Consider the following 25,016-nt stretch of genomic DNA (forward strand, 5'->3'; position numbering starts at 1 on the left):
GGGAACAGGGAGGGAGCAGATGACCTCACACTGTGTGATAACTGTTAATCTCACCATGGAAAAGTCTTTAGCAGGAAATAAGGCAGACTTAAGACAGCTGCCTACTAGGCACGGGACACGTTTGCATTGGAAATGGAGGATACACATACTTGTGTTTATTAAAATCAGGCTTGATTTGGTAGCTGGCCAAGTGGACATATACGTATACATATATACAATTCAATTACCTGGTAATTTTCTTGTCCTTGAGTAAACGATTAACATAAAAACATAAAATAAAAAGGCTCACACTTTGAGAATCTTTGGGAACCCAAGCATCAGTCAAAATTCATGTCAAAGTCATTTTATTTTCAGCCATACCAACGTGAATTTCTTTCATCAAAGCTACTAATAAACCGTGATCAACATTAAGCCACGATCTATAATTTCTGGTTAAGAGTGTTAGGCAGATGGCTTACAGTCTTGTTAGAGTAATAAATTACTACACAAACAGTGTGATCATAAAACTGACAGACTATAGTGTTTTGGGGGGTATTTTATCGCTGTTGGCATCTTTAAGGCTTTTAGGGCCATTTGTGTGTGTGTGTGTGCGTTAGTGTTATTACAGATTGTGGCTTTGGTAGTTATACAAGGACATTCTGACAATCTCTTAACTGCATCTCCTATTTAGCACCAAGTGCTGATTGTCTCACATCTCAAGTAAGATACAAATCTCACCCTCCATTTATTATTACACATTCATTAATGTACCAAAATACTTCATATAATGATATAAATACTAATATCATGATTTGAAATAACGAGAAAACCAATTCACATACAAACACTCAAACACATCAATCAAAACTCCTTTAACTGATATACTTAAAACGAAGTGCTGCTGATTTTCAGCATGATACAATTCAATGATGGCAAAGTGCAAAGACAGCAGAATCAGTAATGCACCAAAAAGCAGCTTCTAATAAACATATTCACTGTGTTCTGTGACAAAGCAGCTCCAACATGGCCATGTGGCGATAAACGGGGAGAAATGCTTTCCTTGTTGACTCAGTTTAGCAGAGTTCTGCTTTAAAGCCCCGACGTTTGCACTTGTGTACAAACACGTGTACCAACTGGATTGTGAAAAGCTTCGTATGATATTCGATCAGACAAAAGGCAATTACACATGACATTTCTTAAGAAAATACTTATGCTTCTCTTCCATTTATTGAAAAAAGGCCTCTTATTTAACCCTTGCCTGGTATTTGTTGTCAACCAATAATCATGACGGCCGTCTTATTATAAAGACATCGGCACAACATAGAAGGCAACAACATTGGCTTGAAAAAACATGATTGCACTGAGCTACCATCAATTATGTGCTGAATGGCTGGACATACCAACACTGTTAATCAATGCATGCAACTTCCACAAATGCTGTAGGTAGAGGAGGAGGAGAGTTAGTCAGAGCAGACTTATCCACTATCAAATATACAGCAGGTAATCCCTCTTGACTCTTTTTATGAAGTGTGCAGTCATTGCGATGTCTCCTTTGTCATCTCAATGTTCTCCTTCATGCTGGGCTCTCCTTTCTGTCCCTCCATCACAGTCTCCTCCAGTTGCTCTAGTTCTTCCAGTATGGTCTGGACGCGACGGACTCCGTCTCGTCTCGCTTGCCGTACGTCTGAACGGCCCTCCGGGTCGACAGAGTCCAGCGCTAAGAGCTCTTTGGTGAGCAGCTCCTCCAGTAACAAGTATTTCTTATCATTCTTCTTCCCATCAAAGCACTTCACCTCCTGCTCCAGTTTAGCGACTCTTTCCACTATCTGCTGTACCTTAGCTAATCCTGGGTGGATGGGACCCTGAGCAGCTTGTCCAGCCTCTACTTTTCCAGGTGGGACCTCTGGAGGAAAAGATTTCGTGTCCTGGGGCTCTGGTTTTGGAGGTATTTGAACTGTGATGTCTGAACTGTGGTGTTGTGGTTGTTCAGGTTGCTGAGGCTGTGGAGACGTTTGAGGTGGTGCCTGCTGAAACTGCTGTGGCTGCTGGAACTGTTGAGGTTGCTGAGGTGGAGGCTGCTGGAAGTGTTGAGGCTGCTGAGGTGGAGGCTGCTGGAAGTGTTGAGGTTGCTGAGGCTTTTGGACGTCGGCTTCTGTGTGCATCGGCTGGGGGAGCTGCGTGTTCTCGGGTTTCTGCTGCATGCTTTGTTGTTCCTGCTCCATTTTCTGTGGCGGCTCTCTCGTGAGGATATGCTGCTGAACCTTAGAAGTCAAAAACAATTTATTGGAATCTGTCAAAATCTAGGCCACCGCATGCTAACAGGGAAATCAAAGCTTTATATATATCTGAAGAAAACAAAAAACAACAACACGCCAAGTGAATACACAGAAAAAGTAAAATTACCTGTGGCCTTTCTCCCATCACTTGTGATATAACAGGTGACTGGCTTCTGATGTGAGGAGGGAGATGAATGGAGGCAGTATCGCGGTGCTGAGGAAACAGAGTTGGCGAAGCCTGTTCCCGGGGGGGCTGCATTGCAGCAGAGTAGCCGGGCCATTCATCTGTCTGAAGACGATGGAAGGGCTGCTGATGTTCTGGGTAAGGGATGCGCTGAGAGTAAACTGAGGGATTTAATTGAACCTGTGTCTGTCCCCCTCCACCTTCATGAATCACTGGTATAGGGATATAACCAGACTGGAGACCGGTGCTGCTGGGACGTGAAGGTTGGTGATGCGTAACAGTATAAGCCTTAAAAATAAATGACCAAATTAAAACAGTCAAAATTCAGTAGTTGTTTGAAAATTGGAACATTTCTGCCTACTGTAAACATTATACTCCATCTGGTGGCACATTTAAACTCAATTCCCACCTCTGGTGTCTGTGAGACAGGCGAGCTGGTCTTTCCAGGCTCAGAGGAGGAGCTGTCTGACGGGCCATGTAAAGGCGATCTAGGCCTGCAGTGGAGAACCGGCGTTGGGGAAGGTGTCCGCCCGTCTGTCCGGATGTTCTGTGCAATGCTCGGCTGGATGTAGGAATAACACGGGTGCTGCTGCTGCCTCAGTTCTGCGCCTTCATGAAAGACTGGGATGGGAACATAACCTGGGCGAAGAATGGGATGCTTCATCTCCCTCACAAAGGTCTTCTGTGTCTCCTGAGGACTTAGTTCTGGCTGTATGTTGGGTCCATTTGCTGACACTTCTCGAACCTGAAACATAGCAATATAGCAATCTATATAACCTTATACTCAGATGAATTACAGTTGCTATTGTAGTTTATTGCAAATTTTAGGCATCGGTTGATTACAAAATGTGCTTTAATATATTTTTACCCAACTTATTCTTGCTCATGGGTGTGTAACAGAAGCAACATTACTTTTATATATGTTAAATATTCAGCTATAAGCTCGTCCACTTAAAGAGTTACATTTAAGTCCACGTACAACAGGACATTTTACGATGTCCCACAATATGTTTTTTTCAAACTATTAAGGAATTTTAAAAAGGAAAGTGTTTTCCGTCCTGAGGTAACTGCAGAGGTTACAGTTTAAAATGTCACAATTTCGCAGAGGGATGCCAAAAGTATCACCTCATTGAATCTTTGATATGTGAACCCACAGGCTCTGGTGTGTTTCCCGTCAGACAGCTTGCTGTTTCCGTGATGAATATTATTGTTGATTGTTTCACAATCAGAGTAACATAACCTGGATGAATGTCCTGACTTATCCAACAACAACAGTTAGCACATCCTTGGATCTAATAATATCAGCCAAACATTAGGATTTTTACAGAGAGAGGAAATGTGGTTTGCTTTGATTGAAAAAAAAAGAGTAAATATACGAGTTCTTTCCACATAGCACAGTAAATTCTTTCTTGAGCAACATTTATTCATCAAATCATATACAATCCCAGGATACATTTGTATGCATACAAAAGTAAAATGTAATTAAAAGAAGGGGCTGGGTACTACAGTGTGACTAGTAAATCGATGCTTTAAATGTCCATTTTCTACTGCAGAAAGGCGCTTGTTTTCTATTAGTATTACTTTAGAATAGACACCTGCAGGTGACAGCTATGGATGGGTACAAGCAACAGGTCTGCCAGTTCAGCACTCAGTTAATGGCATAACTGAAAAGTGACAAAAGTTGTACCAGCTGCCCAAAACACACCCAAAGTAAACACCTACAAAGCAAACACTGCATTTATCTGTAAATCAGTGGCATTCTTCCAGTAGGACTAAAGTAATGAAATAGCCGTGAACGACCCTTTGCCCTCTGCCACTATGGGACACTCCATGCTGCCAGCACCATTGCACCAATTTTATCCCCCAACAGCTGTGTCTTTCTAGCAGATTCCTCTGGACGCTAACTTTGGACAACAGCGTCTCTCTCTCTGAGACGAAAGATTACCAGCTGGCAGGCTGTGAAGCTCACTTCAGCCCACGGGTTTTCTCTGCAGACCTGTGCGCTTTCACAACACGGTTTTTAATACAGCTGAATGCGATACGCGGGGGGCAGCCAGCGCCCGGCTACAGCCGTACACAACCGAAGCAAGTGGACCAGCCTCGATCCTTGTAAGGGAAAAAGTTTAATATGAGCAGGACGTCGCAGCAGTGTTTTCCACCGTGAAAGAAACACATTAAAATACCGGGGAGCTCATCATGGGTAGCCTTTTGCATGCTGCAGAGTGAGTCATCGAGTAATAATAGTGTTAGATCATGACTCGGGAACATATCAGAGTTGATCACCCGTTATAATGGGCTTATGAGCTGTCCGTGAGGGGGAGGCAACGGTGCCAAACAGGGCCTACGGTCAACAAGACTAATATATAACAGTGATGTAGCGCAAAGGCTTCTGCCGCTTTAACAACGCAACAAACCAAAACATGCACCACAACCGACGCACGTCGACAGAAAAAAAATAGCGGCGAAACTGCCGTTAGCCGTTACCGTTAACTAACCAACTTTATCCCGCCGCTCTTTTACCTTTTTCGTGTCGTGTCTCGGGTCATTCCAGGTTGTGGTGCGGTTGTTGTGGTCCACGAAGAAGGGCCATCCAGTCTGAGGGTCAATTTTTACTTCCCAACCGAGGGGGAGAGGGTCGTTGTCATTACTCGCCATGGTCAGCATCGGTGACTGTGTCTTCATGCCGTTCATATTGCTGGCTGTCGAGTACTGAGACATTTTATACGGGCGACGGACGCTTTAAAGATTCCTTCAAGTGACGTGGAAAAGTGGGCTGGAAGTTTCTCGAAATAGCAGGGTTAATGTTGGGGGCGGACAGCGCTGGATACAGTGGCATGGGTTCCCAGATTTTTTATGTCGCAGGCAGACCCCCCTCACATAGGCACAGAGTAAACCCTCGGTATTTATTTATTTTTGCCCACCCCACCAGGCAACCTTTTTTTTCATCTTTGCTGTAGCTAAATCACAGTGTCCTGTCTGGGCAGAGAAGAAATCACCCTTATGTGTACAGTGGACACTGTGGACCTTCCTCAGTTTCCCTTGCCCCTGGACCATTTTCCAAGACAAGGGAATCCCAAAGTGTTTGCTTAAAAAGATGTTCTCCAAATAGATGTACTCAGACTCCCACGTGATAAATGCTGTCCAAGGGAACTCAGTCTGGGTTTGCATTGATTTGGTGCACAATTATGTAACTGGTGGTGTGATAAGTGTGGGCACAGTGACACGTCTAATGACTGATCTTTCTTAATCAAAGGACTACTCCAATTGTGCCCTGTACTACAAGGAAAACACCAGTGCAGCAAACCTTTGATTTCGTGGGATTAACAGTGTCACAAAGGTTCGACACATGGATTTTTAAAGGTGTTTGATATTTTGGACATTGCAGGCAACGCCATCTAATATTTGCATTTTGACACTCCAGAAAATACACACGTGATTGACAGTAATAAAATATGTGTATTAAGTAGCTTATGGGAGCAATTCGTTTTAATTGGATATCTGCCTGCAAGGAGGGGAAGCCAAATTTAATTGTTGCAAGCCTGTCAATTATATCACCGTTAATTACCCATCGCCACGCTTTTCTTAATCCACCTCAGACGGTTTCTTATGGCTGTAAAAATATCACGGTTGCGCAACACAAATTAGAGCCAGTAACATTAAAGAGTGAGAGTAACTAAAGTCTTTTTAAATGGAAAATTACTAGTAGACTTAAGAATGACAGGGGATAATTTTTTACGCATTTGTCCTTTAATAAAAGTCCTTCAAAATAAAAGCGCCCACCATGCGCCAAGTTTAAACCACAAGGAAAAAATAAAAATGAGGGGGGAAAGAAAAAAAAAACACAATGTCTTTGGCTAGTATAAAAAAGTACAATTCTTTGGTACTGTACACCCAGGGTTATCACAACAGTTCAGGCAATGAACTCAACAATCTTGTTATTCAACTTTTTTTTTAACATATATGTTGACATATAATTTCCTTCCATCCCCCACTCCACAACCACTGCCTTGTTGTGACTAAATATTTAAAAGAGTTTGTTAAAAAAGCGTGAATGTACAAGTCAAACGGGAAATTTCTTCACAGTGACATCTGAGCTCAGATTCGAGAAACCTCCTGGTGGTTCGCGCCACTGCCTTGAGCCGTCAAATCTCGGCATTAAAAACAAGCGTACCTTTGCTTTGCACTTCAAAATAAGAGTTTCGTATGCAGCTTCCTTTGCCAAAATGAATAAAATAAGTACACATTAGGTTTGCTCTTTTGGCTTTTTACAGTTAATTAAAAAAACTGTATCATTCAGAAGTAACGGTCTTTAAGAAATTTTCATTTTTTTACAATTAAGAACATAAAAAACCCTTTTATTACTTCAACCTTATGTGACGGGTCTCTTCCTGCACACGCACGTACGTACTCTGGACTCTCACAGTGTGACGTATGCCCTGGCGCCCGGTTAGCTAGCTTCTAAGCTAGTTAGCTAGTTGCGGTTTCTAATTGCCAGTTAATACCAGCTAGAACTAGCTAGTAAGTGGCGTTTTCTTCCCTGGTTACTCTCAGCATCGACTATGGACGACGAAACCCACCCCAGAACCCTGTAAGTAGTTTTTCGTGTCCAGCAGTAACGTTGCGTGTCATTAGTTTCGCTATCGTCGGTATTCGGTGGCTAAATTAGCTACCCGTTGTTTTCACAAACAACTGGACGACATAAACATTTAGCGTTTATGATCCACTACTGTCAGGTTAATTGACATAAGAGTTAATTAATAAGTATATGTGAGTTATATATACGTGTTAACAACTGTCTGTTAGATGTTACTAACATCGTTAAAAACAGACTACTGTAAGGAACTTCACTTCAAAAACTCATAATCCCCAATGATACTGTAATACCAGAAACGAAGTACCCGTAGTTCACTTTTTCGAAGTAAATATAGCTGTAGCTTGTTTCCAGGAGTAAGTGGACTTCTTTTTATTTTTCCTCCTCTAGGTATGTGGGAAACCTCTCCAGGGATGTAACAGAAATTCTGATCCTGCAACTCTTCACCCAGATAGGACCATGCAAAAGCTGTAAAATGATCACAGAGGTAAGCAGCGAAGGTTGCTGGGTTATCTTGTTTTCTACGTTGTTGTCGTGTCCTAATGTTAACTCAAAAGTTAACGGCAAAGATAGCCTTCACTGTTGAGAAACCTGAAGACAATAAAAACATTTTCACTGAGTTGTAGTTTTAGTTGAGCCACACTGTTAATCTGTTGTGTCTGATCTTATCCTTACAGCACACGAGCAATGATCCCTATTGCTTTGTGGAGTTCTTTGAACACAGAGATGCTGCTGCAGCCCTTGCAGCCATGAATGGGAGGAAGATATTAGGAAAGGTGGGACATAGCTGCTCTAAAAGATTATATGCAAAGTTATTAAGTTTATTTGTTGTGTTAATGCTTCTCATCCTTGAATATCATACAACATTGTTTTCCTGATTCTTCTTCACAGTTTTAAGTGCTCTCTGTGAATTCTGTTTTCAGGAGGTTAAAGTAAACTGGGCCACTACTCCAAGTAGCCAGAAGAAAGACACATCCAGTGAGTGATCACCTATTGATTCCCCTACACCACCACGCACACAAACGCACGTACACTCTGCTAGAATCAGAGTCTACTGGGGATTGGCAAATAGTTTGTTTACTATGTCCGTGTTTTCTTTTGTACTAGATCACTTCCATGTTTTTGTGGGTGATTTGAATCCAGAGATTACTACTGAGGATGTCAGGATTGCGTTTGCACCATTTGGGAAAATATCGTAAGTTTTTACGTGTGTGTGTGAGTGGGAGAGTGTTTGTGTGTGTATTTTTTTCTACTTGTCTTATGTGTAATAGAATATGTTTCAGTGCAACCACTGATATTTTTTTTTCTTCCTCCCAGTCGGTTGAGAAACAGGTTTTATAGGTTGTAAAGGTGAAACAGAAAGTTGCATTACACATTGAGGCCTGCATTTCTGACACAATCTTTTTGGATGAAAGACAATTATGTTTTTTTGTCAAGGACTGCAAATTGGCGCTTTGTGCACACCTTTTGGAGAGAAAAACGAACCAGACAACATAATGAATGTGTAACAGGAAAGGATTAACACTAGAATAGAATAGAATAGCATAGAATAGCCCTTTATTGTCACAAAGAGTATTGCTTACATTGAGTAGAAAAGGCCCCACATCGATGCATGTAAACATACTTAAACATGGAGTAACTTATACCTTTAAAATCATGTCGTTGTTGTTTTTAGATATAGAGTGGCGACACATTTGCATTGACAGTGTGGTCGGTCTATTATGTCTTTATTTTTATGACTGAACTGTCAGTTTTATATGCATATGTAGGGTGTGGTAAGTAAACTGTACAGTATGTTAGCAAAATGTAAGCTGTGTATATGTACCTGAACAGCTTTTAGTTTTGAGTCTCAGTGAAGTAATAGCACTTTGGTTATTTTACAGAAATGCTCATAGGATTGGACAGGAGCTTGAAGGCTAACAGCAAGGAACTGTTCACTCTGGAGACTCAGATGTAGTTTTTTTCTCTATTTATTCCATTCTTTCCATATGTCTTTATTTGTAGATGCCATGTATTAACATGACCTAGCTTAGATTAACAAATTCCAGTACAAAATGTCTTCCTCTAAATCTGTGTTTTGTCTTATTTTTGATTTGCATAGTGTTGTTTGTAGTGCCATGATCCTCTTCCAAAAATTCTGAAAATGTCAATTTCTCAAAATTTGCAGCTCCCCAAACTCCATACTCCATATTGGTGGTAAAGAATTGACCAGGAAAAATAAAGAAATCTGTTAACAGGCCATGTATGCCGTTTAATTCCTTTTTTCTCTTTTTGATATTTTCTATTTATCTCTGTCTGTAGTAAGAGTACAAACAGCAGCTTATGAGAATGCATGGTAATCCATAGCCATTTGCTTTGTGATTTTTAAATCTGTAGCCTACTGTTGTGAGGACTGAGCAAACAGTGGTGCTCTAGTGGTAAAGATCCATTAATACATCAGAAATGATTTAATGACAGTACTGTAGGCTGCATGTATTTGTACTTGTTTTGCAAGTGTTGCTTTGAAGTTATATTACGAGTCAGTACAAGGTCATGATAGCTAATTTAGCTTAATGTAGGGCAGAGTAGAGGATTCACAGTTCATTGTGTTTTGCGTGGTTCCTTTTTTTGTTTTAGTGTAGAAGATTTAAACTTCAAAGTGCGCTGAAGTTGTTCTCATTTCTCCTTCCAGGGATGCCCGAGTTGTGAAGGACATGACGACAGGCAAATCAAAGGGGTATGGATTTGTGTCCTTCTACAACAAACTGGTAAGGCTCCAGTGCGAGAACACAGACTGAAGGTTATTTCTATTTTCTGTTTCTTATCCTACTTGAATACATTCAAAACTCAATTATTAATAGTTAGTCTTATCACAACTACAAGCATCTAGCATTACTAGTTTCCTATTTTAATCACCAGTTTCAGTTACTATTTTAAAATTAAAAAGAGTCATGCATGGCCACAAATGAGTTTTATAAATCTATCAAATCCATGAGTAATCGTTTGGCTTGGGTTTGCAGGATGCAGAGAATGCCATTATTAACATGTCGGGACAGTGGCTCGGAGGGCGCCAAATCAGGACTAACTGGGCTACGCGTAAACCTCCAGCTCCTAAGAGCACTCAGGACAGTGAGTATTGTCACATATCCAGTTTCGGCAGGTGCTATGATTACAAACTAACTGGCCACTTCAATAGGTATACCTTGCTAGTATTGGACCCCCTTTTCCCCTCTGCCCGAGCATCAACTAAGTGCCTGAAGGATTTTAGTCCATATTGATGTGATAGCATCACATGTTTGCTGCAGATTTGTTAGCTTGAATCCATGATGTGAATCTCCCGTTCTACCACATAAGATATGATAAGCTTTGTTGTTCTAATGCAGGAGGGTTCCATACAGAAGAGGATTATGGCCACTGGGGAAAAAAAAGAAAGAAGTGAGCACGTCTTTTTTCTGCCTTCTTTTCCAGAATTCTGAGAAAAAAAGTCAGAATTCGGAAAAAAAAAGAAGACGTGCCCACTTCTTTTTGGCCCCAATCCTCTTCCGTAGATTCATGCATTCATGTTTTTCACACCAAATTCTGACCGTACCGTCTGAATGCTGCTGCAGATATTGAGATTAATCAGATCGGGAAACGGTCCAATCTTCTGTTTTCTGGTTTTTGGTGTATTGTAGCTGTGTGAATTGTAGCTGACAGGAATGTCATCCGATGCTGATGTAGCCCATCTAGTTGAAGGTGGTGCGTTCACAGACGCTCTTCTGCCAACCTTGATTACAATGAGTAGTTAAATGAGTTACTGTTGCACTTTTGCTCAGACAAATGACACTCATTGGATATTTTAGGGTTTTTTTAGACTTATCTCTGTAAACACTCGAGATGGCTTTGGGAAAATTCCAGTAGATGGAAACTCAGACCAGCTTGTCTGGGACAAACAAACATGCCATGTTCAAAGTCACATAAATATATTTTATTCCCCATTCTGATGCTTGGTTTACTCAAATGCATTGAGTAGCTACCATGTGATTGACTGATTAGATATTTGCATTATCAAGCAGTTGAACAGGTGTACCTAATAAAGCAGCCAAAGAGTCTGTTATCAACGCATTTTGATATTGTATTTAAATATAGAAGAAACTCTCTTAAGAATAAATTCTCTTAATTTCCTTCACTTTTATCTTCACTTTCACCTTTTCATGAGTCACATTTGGGTGTAGTTTGATTTTTTTTAAAAATAGCAGCGCTTTTATGGGCATAAATTGCAGATTTGATTTGGATTTTATTATCAGCATGAACTAAATGTGTAAATTATAATCATCTATTTAAAAATAATCTGTTTTTATTTCAGATGGTTCAAAGCAGCTGAGGTTTGATGACGTAGTGAATCAATCCAGTCCACAGAACTGCACTGTGTACTGTGGAGGGATCCAATCAGGGCTATCAGGCAAGTGTCACATTCTATAGATGCCATTGTTGCACCCTCTAGTCACTTTGTAATAATAACTTTTTAAGTTGCCTCCAATGAACTAACCTTGTAAACCCTTTTTTTGAACTCTTGTTTATCTTATCCAGAACATCTAATGCGACAGACCTTCTCACCATTCGGTCAGATAATGGAAGTCCGGGTTTTCCCAGAGAAAGGATATTCTTTCATCAGGTAATACTTGATTCTGTTGCAGCATTTGGCCTCTAGGTGTCAATACAAGCACACTGCATGAGTCAGAGACCATTTATACCTTATTCAATGTCAGCGATAGTTGCTGTTATGTTTATTCAGCGTTCCTGCTTGTAGAACTCTGGATAAGAGAGAAAAATATCTCCACGTTGTTGTCCCTATGCAGTTTTCCAAAGCATTTCTAAAGTTTTTTAGTTTCGATGTGCATGTGATGTTATTAAAGGAAGTTATTTAACATGCTGGTAAACATGTCCCTGTCTTAATGTTAAGTATAGGGCTTAAATTATTTATTTTCATTTTAAACTCCATCCAAGCTTAGCAGGAAACTTGGTTCTTTTTGTAATATGATATCAAATATGGTCTCAGCAGTATGAAAGTGAACTCCCCCTGTGATTTGTCTGGTAGAAAATCTGACTTTCAATCTACTCTTTTGCTTTGAAGGTTTTCCTCCCATGACAGTGCTGCCCATGCCATTGTTTCAGTAAATGGCACAGTCATTGAAGGACACGTAGTGAAGTGCTTCTGGGGCAAAGAATCACCCGACATGGCAAAAAGTCCACAGCAGGTAGAGAGAACGTGTGACATAAGTGGTGTTAAAATGTGCGTTTTATATGTCACAATTGGTAGGAATGACTACACACTAGTCACACTAGAATCAGAATGTAGTTTATTGATGTCTTAACTTCCAAACCACAAAAACACCCTGAAACTCGTGACTTTGTCCACTCTTAAAATAATCTTGCTTTTAAGCCAGAATATAGAAAAAATGACACAAAAAAAGGAAGAGGAAATTTACTCATCAAAAAGGTTTCTAGTGTCGTATTTTTGTTGTGTTATTTTTGCTGTTGAATAAACGGGTAAGAGATTGTATATTTACTCACATTTCTGTCATCTGATGTCCTTCAGGTTGATTACAGTCAGTGGGGACAGTGGAACCAGGTCTACGGGAATCCGCAGCAGCAGCAGCAGCAGCAGCAGCAGTATGGGCAGTATGTGACCAATGGGTGGCAAATGCCCTCTTACAACATGTATGGCCAGACATGGAACCAGCAAAGTTTTGGAGTAGAGTGAGTTTGACTTTTGATATTTTGTATAACTACACTGTTTCACTTAAACACCACTTATTATATTTTAATAAAGAGAAGAACTGTCTCTTTGATTTGTTTTACAGCACACTTGATATTTTTGTCCATATTTGCACTAACTCGGTAACTGATATCATTTCAGGCAGTCCCAGTCAACAGCCTGGATGGGAGGCTTTGGATCTCCATCAGCCCAGGCCGCAGCCCCACCTGGTACAGTCATGTCCAGCCTGGCCAACTTCGGCATGGCTGGCTACCAAACGCAGTAAGAAGGCCCTAACCTCAATGTAATACCAAGGCGACACAGCATTCTTACATTTGGACAGCTGCTGTGGTAAAAGAAGGGCGGGGCCATATTCACAAAGCCTTTCTAGCTAATAGTTGCTCCTACACAATTACAGTATACAACAGAAGGGAGCACACCCCTGTGCAATATTACATAAAGGTCAGGTGATCAGAGCTGTACTGTCCAACAGTAATTGTGTTACTTCTGAGTACAGCAGTATGGTATTTGCTCTCATGCAAAGTTAAAAATGAATGGTAGATATTTCCTTTATAATAAATGTGTTTATATAATATTTGCTTTTCTTCATCAGAGGAAATACCCTATACGCAATAATGCTGTTAGTGATACAGTTTTGAATCTTTTGAAATCTAGGTAATATTGTACAGGTGTGTATTCGCTTTTGGTGTAGAGTGTATGATTTTAATCACAGTCAATTAAACTCAAAACACTTAAAAAAAAAAAAAAGTTTGTTCCATTATTATTCCTAATTCTGTTTTAAAAGAGGGGGGAAAAAGTGCTCTTGGGCTTCTCAAGTAAAGCCAAACCAACTGTTTTTGTCTGAGTACGTGTTTAAGGACACACCGTCCTTATGAGTGCTAGACCATGTGAAACATCGAGGATTCATGCCTACAGGGTAGAGATCTTGGCACAGAGACAGAACTTACAATGCCTTTCCTTTCATCACACATTTAACAGGTTGACCAGTGGGCCAACCCATTAACCTCCTAGGACCTGGCGTCCACATATGTGGACATCACATTTTGGGTTATTTAGACCAAAATACTGAATTTTGCTCTACAAGGGCCTGATATCCACTTACAAGGACATTATACTGCTACTGTTCTATCAAAATTTTAAACGAATATCCTCATATTTGGCTCTTATTTTTCTTAAAAACAAAAATAAGGTTAAAAAAAATCTGGTAATTCTTTGTTTTTACATTCATCGGGCCCCAATATGTCCAAATATCAAAGAGAAATCAAAATGCATGCCGTGGAAGAGTTCGGGTCTTAGGAGGTTAAAACATCAATTTAGTACAAATTCTTTCATATTTTACAAAACAAAAGGGCCTTAGAGAAAATGTACGTGTAACATAGCGCACACTTTTTAAATGCCACTATTATAATTTTTTTTTTAATCCATCAGCTCATGAGGATTAAAAACCGTGAAAACCTCAAACATACCAACATTAATATTTAAAAACCAAACTATGGCAATATTTTTTTTTTTAGGTTGAAAGTTTATTTTCTGGTCATGCTTGTCATTTTAGGGCGTAAAACAAGCCTTCATGCGAGTTCATGATAGATTGAGCAGGTAAATCCTCCATGGATTTGTGCTACACTCCACTGAGCCGCAAGAATGACCCACTCAACATTGGTCTGGATCTTCAGGGAATAAAATATCCAGACTTTTAGTCCTGTTTTAATATTTTAAGTCAAAAATGCTTTGTGAATAGAGGCCCTGGAATGGTAGTTTACCTTTCCATTATATGTGAAGAAACTCTCTGTACAACAACTGTGGCTTTAAAGGAGATTCGGGTGGGAAATGGGATTGTGTACCAAGAAGATTTCACCTACACAGGTCTAAAAGCAAAAAATTATTAGAATTTTCATGTTTTTTGTTGTTGTCGTTTTTGTTTTTTAAATCCGATTCCCAGACTTCAGTGAATTTTAGTTTACTCCGTACTGCAGCCAAGATGGACTAATTCATAATGTCTCAAAGGAACGGCTGCAGCACCCAGTCTCTGTATATAGAAAGTATTGTAAAAACTGCTTAACCCCCCCAAACTTTGTAAAGGTAACAAACCCTGCTGTGCTGATTCTGGGGCTGGTTTCCTAGAGGAATGCTGACTCTTAAACGTTTTTGTCCGATTCTTCCTCTGTGTTAATGCCATCATTTAAAACCACTTCTTTCCAGTGGCTTTGAATTTTCTGCATAGAGTTGTAGAGTGAATTTTGTACTATAACCAGCCCTAGTTTTATTGCATAATTCAAATATTATGGTTTAACCCTTTGAGATCCCTAAAAAATACACACACATTGGTCCCTAATGGACATAAATGTCCATTCCCCAAAAAGTGCAATAAAAATATTATATATTAATATTTTTTTCCACTTTAAATTGGTCAGTCTTTTAAAACTACTTCTCCCTGAAATATTCATATAAAGTTTTAATTATATTTTCGTTGTTTTAACCCTTTAAATCCCAGTTTTACTTCATGAGCGCCCTGTTTTTTTAGCCCCCAAAAACAAAAAAACTCAATATTTAAAAAAAAAAACATTTGAAGTAATATTTGATTGTTATTATAATTAGGCCTTTAGATGGACTAAAGATTGGCACCAAGAGTCATTTCGATCGCCTTTTATTTTTTTTCCAGGAGCGCATTTCATAAAATGCACACTATCGACCACGCCCCAAAAAGTGCAATAAAAATATTAAATATTAATTTTTTTTTTCACTTTAAATTGGTCAGTCTTTTAAAACTGCTTCTCCCTGAAATATTCATATAAAGTTTTAATTATATTTTCGTTGTTTTAACCCTTTAAATTACAAAAAAACTAAAAAAAAAACTAAAAAACTAAATATTTTCCCAAAAAAACATTTGAAGTAATATTTGATTGTTATTATAATTAGGCCTTTAGATGGACTAAAGATTGGCACCAAGAGTCATTTCGATCGCCTTTTATTTTTTTTTCCAGAACCAGAAAATGGTCTCCAGGCGGCAAATGCTGCTCATCGAGGCCGAAATGAGTGCATTCTCCCGGGTTAACTCGCGACGATGATCGGGGCATGTTGCGTCGGACTCCTTTTTCCAGCGCACACTTCCGGTACCACGTGACAACAAATACGTCATTTCCTGTTGACTAAAAAAAAAAATGCACCCTCTCATGGTCCTAGGGACCGAAAAATGGTCCGCACGATCAGCGGGCGAATCCGCTGCTGCACGCCGGAAAAGAGGCGTCATTTCCCGCAGGTCTGTCCAAGCAGCCCGCTGATTTCCAGCAGAGGTCAAATGTGAAGCAAGGGCGCCACCCGGTGGACAAATAAAAAAATTACAACTCTAAGGCCTGTAGTCCAAAACGAAACCTAAGCTGGAGACCTGACTTTCGATTTGACCGTAAATTTTCTGGCGTGAAAAATAGCGTTTATAATGGGTTTCAATGTGGACATTTTTGTCCAAAGGGACTAATGTGTTTGGATTTCTGTAACTTAGCCATTTTAGGCTGATTTAATGAATTGACACCACAATTAAAAAAAATAAGAAAAAAAAACATTCTTTGACAAATTTGGCTTTAATCCACTCAACACAGTGAAGATGGTTTAAAACTAAAAATGCAAAAGACAATAAATGTCCCTAAGGACCTCTGAGGGTTAATTACCCACTAGCATAAAGAAAAGCTCCAATGTTTTAGGGTCACAAAGAATTATTTTACTTTTATTCTGAAAGCGGAGGGTCTCCTAAGTGCACGTATTACTGTTTTGTTAATGTGGCAGAAACTTCCCCTTACGCATTCTGAGTTTTCGGTTTAAAGAATATTGACACGTCTCGGGTAAATCATAAAACCCGCTGAAAAATTACGACAGAAGGATTTTTCTCAAACATCCTGCAATTTTGGATTTTATTTGTGTTTGTGCCATTTGTACAGAATATCATACTCCCTGTTTGCTACCTGCTCGTTCTGTAGTGCTAGCCAACAAACCTGATACAGATTTTGTTTGTTTTCATTTGCGCTGGGGTTTTCATTGAATTAAACAGGGTCTTGTTTGTCTAGAGTGTAAATACAAACCTTGATCACAAATCCTCAAAACTTAAACTGATGTAGATACTGTAGGTAGAATGTTACAAAGTTAATCTCCATCATTAAATTTAAGCAATATAGTTTGTGAATGAGCCTTAATTGATTTGTTGGTAAATTCTGAATTTGTTATTTAAAGATGCTCCATTTTAAATCTAAATTATCTTCCTTTTAATTTTTCCTCATTTTAAGTTTTGTGCCATTTTCAGGATGTAGCAGGAAGCAGGTGATGTATCAACTTGAACTGCACGCTAATGACATGTAATATATTTGTTGCTTAAACTATTGAATGTAATGACGATTTGCTTTTTTTTGACCATTATACACATAAATTGAACAACAGAAGTGATGTTTATATAATAATAATAAAGGATTGAATCGATTTCACATTTAATGGAAAAACTCAACAAAGTCACGTCAAATAAAGAAACCTTTGAACCTTTGAGTGTTCGGTACATTTATTGAGGACTAATAAATGCTGCTGCAGGAAACCATATATTCACTGCCTACCAGACACAATAAATGACAATTATTAAACTTTAGATTAATATAGAAGACAACACGTTTCACACATTTGCTCAAAATCTTTCTGCCCTTTTTAGTGTTTACTGTACTTGGATAATAGACATATTTTTCCATTTTTAACAGGAATAGGTTTGGTATCTGCCAGCATTCACTTTTGACTGCTAGTGTCCTATCAGCAGATAATGATGACATTAGCTATTGTTTGATGTCTCAGTTATGTGTTATGGTTTTTATAATACTTAACACATGTGTTAAACCTCTCGTAAAACAAGAAAATACAAACCTATCAAAACTTGTTTAGAACCAAAAATCATTGAATTCACATTTTTATACCCAAATTTGAACCAACACGCTGGACTAATCAGAAAAAATCAAACATAACATTGAACCACTAAATTAACTAATTTTGCAACTTAATCAAAAACAATGTGTTTTACTACTTTTCTTGTAAAATGGTACATTCATGGAAAATTCACGGACAATAATAATTATATTTTAATATTATTTTGGTGAGTTAACCATCACAAAAACGTAAACATCGTTTTGTTATTACCTGCCCTGGTATTTTAAGACAGCTGTGGTATAAAGCTTACATTTAGTGGTGGTCTAATAAATTTGTTAAACACTGTGTATTAAGTTTTATTCATTTTGTATGTTTAAATTGATCTTCCTTTAAAGATGGTGTGAGAGCTGAAAGATTTACTGAAACAAAACTTGAGAAAAGAATTGTTGCAAGATTTCAAACACTGGTATCATTTCATAGTGAGTGCATCCCAATGTGATGAGTATGATTATTACACCTTGGAATGGTGTTGAAAAATTGAGCCATTTCGCTAAACCATATAAACTATCAAATTGGCCAATAGATATTGAGCAAATGTAAGCGAATGTGAACATTCATCAATAGATTAAAGCAAAGTATTCACTTGGAATTTAGTTGATATATGTATTGCCCAGAATTGGATTATATTACACAACTTCTCTATTTAAGTATATTATATTACACAGCACTAATGCATAACATAACATAACATTTTATATATATATATACTTAAACTGTGCAGTCAGCTAGTAGACAAAATATTATTTATACAATTTACATATCTGCATGATTTCTGTTCTTTCAATATTGAAATGTCGTATTGTCAGTACTTTATTTAACATGTATATTAGGAAGTTTTTATCCAGTTGTTTTCCTCAGAGGTTAATTACATATATCACTTGCTGGTGGAGCTGTGTACTGCTTGCCTTCGGGATGACATCTCTGGCGTCTGTTGTGCTGTCCTCACTGACCAAAGTCATGACTATCTGAGACAGTTTCATCCTTCTGGATAAGGGCAATTTAAAATTAATTGTTGTGTGTTTGTAAGACTGCAACCAAGAAAGTCTACTCTCATTTTCTAGATACTACAACACACTTGGTAGCTTGAATGTACTCTTCTGGAGCTGTTTAAGATTTCTAACATGTAATCTTGCTGTTTACAAGTGATGTTTGCTCACATCGTTACTGGTCACGGTTTCTTTGCTGTTGCAGCGTCTTTAGCTTTCCCTTGTAATCCCAGTTTCTCCATAATCAGCTCAGTCTGGGACGCAATGCCTGCCACGGAGCTTTCAAGGTGAAGAACCTGTTTGGCCAGACTTTTGTGGCAATAGAAAGGTAATTGAGTTAAATGTATTACTCTGGTTAGGAGAATGAGATAAGTGCATTCGCAGGTTAAGTTTAAAATTTGTCCCACCTCAAGAAATGTTCCCGCTCCACAAAGGTTTGACTGGAATTGCTCTTGTGCTCGTTGGATTTGACAGGCGGCTTCTCGTGTAATTCCATCTGATAGTTCATTCCGAGATTGTTGATTTCGGCACTGAGAGCCTCCTGACAAAAACGCACAAGCACAAGAAACATTTATTTTGTTAATTGGCAATCAAAATAAGAAATGATCAGAAAATTTTTATAAATATGAACATAGTCATATTTATTTTTTAATGTGCACAAACCCTCTTTTGCTCCAGCTCAGCTTTCATCCACCTCTGTTCGTCTTTATCTAGAATTTTGTTCCCGTCACGGTCAAACTTGGAGAAGGCTGCGTTTATTTCTTGATCGCCATGTCCCATCCTTCAAAATCATCACAGAAGTGAGGCTCAGGTTTAACAGTAAAATAATCAAGTGTTCCTTTTTGATATTTTGTCACTTACTCTTTAAGAGTTTCTCTGAAGTCCTGAAATTCAAGATCTCCAGATCCAGAGTGTAGAACCTTCTGAACATCTGATATTTTCTCTTTTTTAAGCTTCAGCTTCATAAATGTCTTCATGTAGCTCTGATTTACAAGAAAAGTCTGGTAAAACATCATCCATAAATATGGCTAGTTTTATGCCAATTTCCTTGAATTAGCTTTTACCTGTTTAAAAATGTCAGTAATTTGTAGTTCATCTTTTTCAGAGAGCTCCTGCTTCACCTCTGCATATGTATCATTTATGATGGCCAGGAACATGTTCTGAGGGAAAAATACACAAGATAATGTGACTTCTCGGATCAGATGCTTTTATTATCAGTTATCTCGTGCATGACTTACCAGCAGAACAAAGAAAACAAAAAACACATAAGTGACAAAGTAGATCGGCCCAAGGACTCTGTTAGCGCTGTCGATGGCATCAAAATCAAAGTCTCCAAGAATAATTCGGAACTGTGTGAAGCTGTGGGGTGGACAAAAATTGTAAAGAACTACTAATTAACTGATGCTCGTTACAATTAAAACCCTTCATCCTGCCATTGTTTTCAACACGACTTACATGCACTTTACAAAGGTGCTGAATGTTTGAACCTGCATTCCAAAGAGCAAATATCCGAGTTGAGCATAAGCAAAGAACACGATGAAGAACATGATGGCGAATCCGAAGATGTCTTTGGCACATCGGCCCAGCGTGGAGGACAGCTGATTCATGGTCTTACTGAAACTGATGTACTTAAAAATCTACAAGGACGAGAAGAAAGCACACATTCTCTGGAGAGACAACAAAGCAAAATCGCACAAGCAATATGTTGGACTGAAAGGTGTCAGTTCTTTACCTTGATCCATGCGAAAAACAGGTTAACCGCATTCATGTTGTTATACTGGGTTTGCCAGAATGCCAGAAATTCAAAATCTGAATAGATGTTAGGATTTTTCAGCAGATTCCCAAGCAAGCTGTCCACTTTGATGGTCCGAAATACATTGAATATGATGGCAACAATGGCAAGCTGTAAGAAGGTTGTTAGTCTTTAGAAGGCCCTGAAAAATCTGATAAAATGACATGTTTGAACCATCTTTTCTTACCAATATGACAACAATGTCTAGTATGTTCCAGATGCTATTGAAATAGGAGAACTTGTGTATTTTCAGCTCAAGAATCTCCTCCACAATGTAGTAGAGGATGAATACACAGAAGAGCAACTCGCAGCCTAGGATGAAGTAGTCCCAGGTCGTTATGTAGCGAATCAGTTTGACTGTTCGGATCTGGTAGGAAGGGATTGCTCCACCGGTCGCTGGGAATTCAACCACCAACCTGAAGAAGCAGATGACACTTTGGTCAACCAATGGATGGGTATCAGCAGGTGGGTAAAGGTGCAATGGGCAGTAATGCTCCTTACGTGATGACGCAGAACAAGTTGATGTTCGCGTTGTAAGTGGAGAAGTCGATGAAGACTGCTCTGGTTCCTCTGTCCAGCCAAAGGTTGTTCTGTAGCTCTGTCAGTATGTTGGCGCTCTCCTCTTGTGTGCGACTCAGGTCTTGATAGTATCCTGCTCCACTGTAGGTGGCCACCAAGCCCCAGTAAGAGGAACCCTTTATCTCTTTCTCTGTGTGGTAGGTCCAGCTGCAGTGGAAAAACACAAATACTTAGAACACTAAATTGTGCTTCTGCACTTCTTTGTATGTCAGTAAGAAAACAGTGAGTGAATTACGCAGAGCCGTTGATGAGGCCGAAGCTCTGCTCGTCTTCCTTCTGGTTAGTGTAAACAGCGAAACAGCCTTTGATCCCATTTTCGAAGTTACTGTAGACAGTGCAGGAGTTGTTCTTGATCTTGATCTGCCTCATCCTGGGGACACCCAGCAGCATGTTCTCGTAGTAGATGAAAGACGTGTTTCCGCTTTCCAAGGGCTGGTTATTGTACCACGTTGTCCAGTAGAGTCCGTTCAACAGTGGGCCCTGGGCGAACTTTTCATAAAAAGAAAGAGTTTGATTTGTACCTTTCTTTGTGTTCTTAGTGAATTTTACCCCTCAGCCTGAAAGGTTTGGGGTATTGCTGTCACCCTGCAGGCAACGGGGGAAATAGACCGGTAGGCAAGCGTCAGGTGGTGTGGACACCCAACTTTGTAAACCCAATAACTCAAAAATGAGCCGACGTAGGATTTTCAAATTGATACCATCGACTAAAAAAAACACATCTACAAAAAATCAAGACAAGAGTTTGGATATGATGTGATAGATGTTGCATAGATTTACATTTTTGAGTTTTATTATTTGTTACCATTTACAAGTAAGGAGAGCAGATGTGTTTAAGTTTGAAACTTACCAGGCAGGATCACTGGAAACCAAGCTTCTTATTTTTAGGCCTAGTAAAACAACTACTCATTTCTTTATGGGGTTGGAAGGACATATTTTTATATTACTGCATGTACTAATAAACATATCAGTAACAATTAACAGTATTGGTAAAATCTTAAGCATGTGGAAAAAGATATGAAAGAAGCAGTAACACAAACATCACTGTTTGGTCATTTTAAGTGATGTGGTAATGCAGGGAAGAACATATTGTACTTAAGGAATAATCAGTTTTTATAATTGTTTTTAAGATGTTTCCATTTGAGTTCAGGCACTAATATACATGTTCGGTTAAATGAATCATATAGTTCCTTAAAATTTTGAGAACATCTCAGCTTTGAAGGAAATGAAAAAAAAAATGTTGATGAAAAGAAAGAAACATTTAGTAGCAGAAAAATCACTGCCATGGGAAAAATGAGGAAAACTTACGGTCCAGAAGTCAGCCATGGAGCCAATAGACTGAAACGTAACCCCACTGCTACTGGGTGTATTCACAAACAGGTTCGTCATGGCGTTAGTGTAATAGTAGGCGCTTGAGCTGGTCATCCCATATGTCACTGAAAGACAACGTAATCACATCGTTAATGCCCGGTCATTGGTTCCTATCTGGCTTTGGTCAGGCTCAGCTCTGAACGTTGCTCCATTCAGTTTTCTGAGATAAGACTCGAATGCTGACACGCAAACCTGCATTGAAGACTTGTTGTTTGGCTTCTTTTTTTTTTTGCTTTGTTTTTACATCGCTTTAGCTATCAAACAGATCCAGATGAGAGGCCGTAATTTGTTTGAAGAGGGAGCACGCTGTCCTGACGCAAATGGCCTCATCAAACAGTGTAAATCTAACCCAGACAAAGGATGACGCTAAAAGCTCTTATCGCTAAAAGGCACATCCCTTTCAATCCTAGCTGGACAATGGCTTTTGGGAAAGAAAAATGGGAAGGCTATTTTGTAGAAGCCATTAAAGCAACGGGGATACTTTTAATGTTAAATCAACAGTCCAGAGCCTGTCAAACAGTGAGCACTTTAAAGTGATCAGTAATGCAAATACAGTGTTTGAAAGTAGACTTAGATGTGTTTGGATGTGTATCCCATATTTCAATGACAACATTATGCAAATTAAATACAGGATATTTTTTGGTAAGTAAAAATGTGTCTGAATAACTTCTTTTTGTAAATGTAGGAAAACATTTTTCATATCATAAGATTAAGCGTGGACAGGAAGTTATTGACCAGAGTGTTGAACATTAAGCATTCATTAAGCATATTGAACATTCAGTCAAAACTTTTGAGATCAGTGACGAGCAGAAATGTTGATGTGGAGTACTCACGGAGGCATATGTCCACCAGGAAAAAGACATAGACCAACAGCTCCCGCAGCGTGGTTCGGATGAACTGCTCTCTGTTGTCAGAGGTGTTTTCGGTCAGCGTTGTCCCCCACAGTGCTACGGAAAATAGAAGTTTAAATCATCAATATGTAATTACATGACACAAGCTTTTTTTGTTTTTTTGCTGGTCTGTCAAGCAGAAGTGTACCAGGCTTCGACTGGTTTTACTCGTACTTGTTACACTGCTCATACAGCTGAGATTCGAAGAAGAAATGTCAACATGAGGTAGATTCAAATGTGTTCTTGCCTTTGATAAAACAGCAGCAGCCTCTTCGTTTCTTCAGACTTTGGTCTTTGGTTGGTGGGTCCTCTGGGAGCGCTATCGGGGTATCCAGGTTGTACAGGCTATTCATGTTCCCCTCGAAGTGGGGTTTGGGGTTGAAGACAGTGGTGACCTGGGGGAAGGGTGGAGGGGAGCTACAGTAGCCCTGGTTCACCCAGCCCCCATTACCTACTTTGTCCAACTCAAAGTCCACTTGCCCAGTCAGGTGGCTCTCAGCCCGATTGTTCAGGGTCTTCATGGTGCAAGACGCGTGTGTTTCTCTGTGTGGAACTTCTGGTGTTTCGATTAAAGAGGAAAGTGAAGCTGAGCAGTGTCGGCAGCTTTTGAACACCTGCTGGAGAGGTGGATGACATCAGCTGTGTTGAGGGAGGAGCTGCTGGTCTACTGTTGTAGTCTTGAGATTGAGACCCTTTGAAACACATTGACGTAACAGCACAGTAGGTGTTCTGCTAACACACAGCATTGACATACTGGTTTCTATAGTGTTTGGATATATATATATATATAATGCAGAACAATAACTAACATTGTTTGGTTTTCCATTTGATTCAATTAGAAAACAAGAAGCACTCAGAGAGCGCAAACCTCCACCAAGTTAGCTCACTCTCTGGGCACTCCTTACTTTGGGGTGGTGGACGGATGTTTAGTTTGACTATGTAAACATTATGTAGGAGTAGTTAATGGACAACAGGTATTGATTTGTGAATAAGTTAAGATCATTATATAATATTATACCACAGTATATTTCAGATTAACTAGGCAGCTCATTCTCTCTCTAAAGGCAGATATGAAATGGAAAAGTGAGGTCAGAGGTCAAATGTGAGATGATAGTTCAATGCAAACTATAATGTGATATTTAGAATACATATATACTGGTATCATAAATGTTGCCAATACAAACAAAGGCAGTAGAACCTTAGAAACATCCATTCACTTCCGCTTATCCTTTTCAGGGTCGCGAGAGCCTATCCCAGCTGTCATAGGGCGAGAGGCGGGGTACACCCTGGACAGGTCGCCAGTCTGTCGCAAGGCTAACACACAGGGACAAACAACCATTCGCACTCACATTCATACCTAGTGACAATTTGGGTTATCCAATTAACCTATCCCCACAAGCTGTATGTCTTTGGACAGTGGGAGGAAGCCAGAGTACCCGGAGGGAACCCACGCAAACACGGGGAGAACATGCAAACTCCACACAGAAAGACCCCAGCCTGATGTTGGAATTGAACTCAGGACCTTCTCGCTGTGCGGCAACAGTGCTAACCACCGTGCCACCTTAGAAACATTTGAAAGATATTATATGAAACTGTATTTGACCCTAAGGAAGAGGTCAGAGGTCTAATGTTGCGTTATATAGCACAATACAAACAATGGCAATAAGAAACATAGTTTCAACTATCT

The 25,016-nt window shown here is 39.4% G+C and overlaps 3 protein-coding genes across 5 annotated transcripts; 1 reads left to right on the plus strand and 2 right to left on the minus strand.

Moving 5' to 3' along the window:
• Window positions 1–327: 327 nt before the first annotated feature.
• On the minus strand, window positions 328–6,746 carry bag3 (BCL2 associated athanogene 3). Its single transcript, XM_082557162.1, has 4 exons — window positions 4,960–6,746; window positions 2,849–3,184; window positions 2,383–2,727; window positions 328–2,240 (listed from the first exon to the last, which is right to left on the minus strand). Exons 1-4 carry the CDS (start codon window positions 5,155–5,157, stop codon window positions 1,515–1,517), a joined length of 1,605 nt encoding a protein of 534 aa, XP_082413288.1. The 5' UTR covers window positions 5,158–6,746; the 3' UTR covers window positions 328–1,514.
• A 114-nt stretch (window positions 6,747–6,860) lies between these two features.
• Window positions 6,861–17,291, plus strand: tial1 (TIA1 cytotoxic granule-associated RNA binding protein-like 1). 3 transcript variants are annotated; one of them, XM_082557165.1, is made up of 13 exons: window positions 6,861–7,027; window positions 7,421–7,517; window positions 7,708–7,806; window positions 7,954–8,008; window positions 8,138–8,225; window positions 9,702–9,777; window positions 10,030–10,138; window positions 11,355–11,450; window positions 11,579–11,663; window positions 12,123–12,246; window positions 12,588–12,748; window positions 12,909–15,051; window positions 16,420–17,291. In XM_082557165.1, the coding sequence occupies exons 1-12, from the start codon at window positions 6,999–7,001 to the stop codon at window positions 13,030–13,032; spliced, it is 1,143 nt and encodes a 380-aa protein (XP_082413291.1). In that variant the 5' UTR covers window positions 6,861–6,998; the 3' UTR covers window positions 13,033–15,051; window positions 16,420–17,291. The 3 variants fall into 3 exon arrangements, with proteins under 3 accessions (XP_082413291.1, XP_082413292.1, XP_082413293.1); XM_082557166.1 differs by lacking the exons at window positions 6,861–7,027; window positions 7,421–7,517; window positions 7,708–7,806 and adding an exon at window positions 8,914–8,983 and having other exon boundaries at window positions 7,952–8,008; XM_082557167.1 differs by lacking the exons at window positions 6,861–7,027; window positions 7,421–7,517; window positions 7,708–7,806; window positions 7,954–8,008; window positions 8,138–8,225 and adding an exon at window positions 9,201–9,272.
• Window positions 17,292–18,544: 1,253 nt separating this feature from the next.
• pkd2l1 (polycystic kidney disease 2-like 1) lies at window positions 18,545–23,850 on the minus strand (the record flags this gene model as incomplete). Its single annotated transcript, XM_082556350.1, has 15 exons — window positions 18,545–18,698; window positions 18,872–19,009; window positions 19,108–19,241; window positions 19,364–19,481; window positions 19,562–19,683; window positions 19,765–19,860; window positions 19,939–20,059; window positions 20,156–20,337; window positions 20,433–20,603; window positions 20,680–20,908; window positions 20,994–21,218; window positions 21,307–21,560; window positions 22,377–22,504; window positions 23,273–23,386; window positions 23,577–23,850. The coding sequence occupies 14 exons, from the start codon at window positions 23,848–23,850 to the stop codon at window positions 18,883–18,885; spliced, it is 2,295 nt and encodes a 764-aa protein (XP_082412476.1). The 3' UTR covers window positions 18,545–18,698; window positions 18,872–18,882.
• Window positions 23,851–25,016: the final 1,166 nt, after the last annotated feature.

This window comes from Aulonocara stuartgranti, assembly GCF_965226115.1.
Source record: "Aulonocara stuartgranti genome assembly, chromosome: 13".
In the NCBI taxonomy this organism is placed as follows: Eukaryota; Metazoa; Chordata; class Actinopteri; order Cichliformes; family Cichlidae; genus Aulonocara; species Aulonocara stuartgranti.

Bases quoted from the DNA above. Each gene is read 5' to 3' on its own strand.
- bag3 (XM_082557162.1), bottom strand. From the start codon at position 5,157: ATGTCTCAGTACTCGACAGCCAGCAATATGAACGGCATGAAGACACAG. The intron at 3,185-4,959 runs GTAAAAGAGCGG...GCTATGTTTCAG, and splicing joins CGAGACACGACACGAAAAAG to GTTCGAGAAGTGTCAGCAAA. The intron at 2,241-2,382 runs GTAATTTTACTT...TTGACTTCTAAG, and splicing joins TGATGGGAGAAAGGCCACAG to GTTCAGCAGCATATCCTCAC.
- tial1 (XM_082557165.1), top strand. From the start codon at position 6,999: ATGGACGACGAAACCCACCCCAGAACCCT. The intron at 7,028-7,420 runs GTAAGTAGTTTT...TTCCTCCTCTAG, and splicing joins GAAACCCACCCCAGAACCCT to GTATGTGGGAAACCTCTCCA. The intron at 12,247-12,587 runs GTAGAGAGAACG...GATGTCCTTCAG, and splicing joins TGGCAAAAAGTCCACAGCAG to GTTGATTACAGTCAGTGGGG.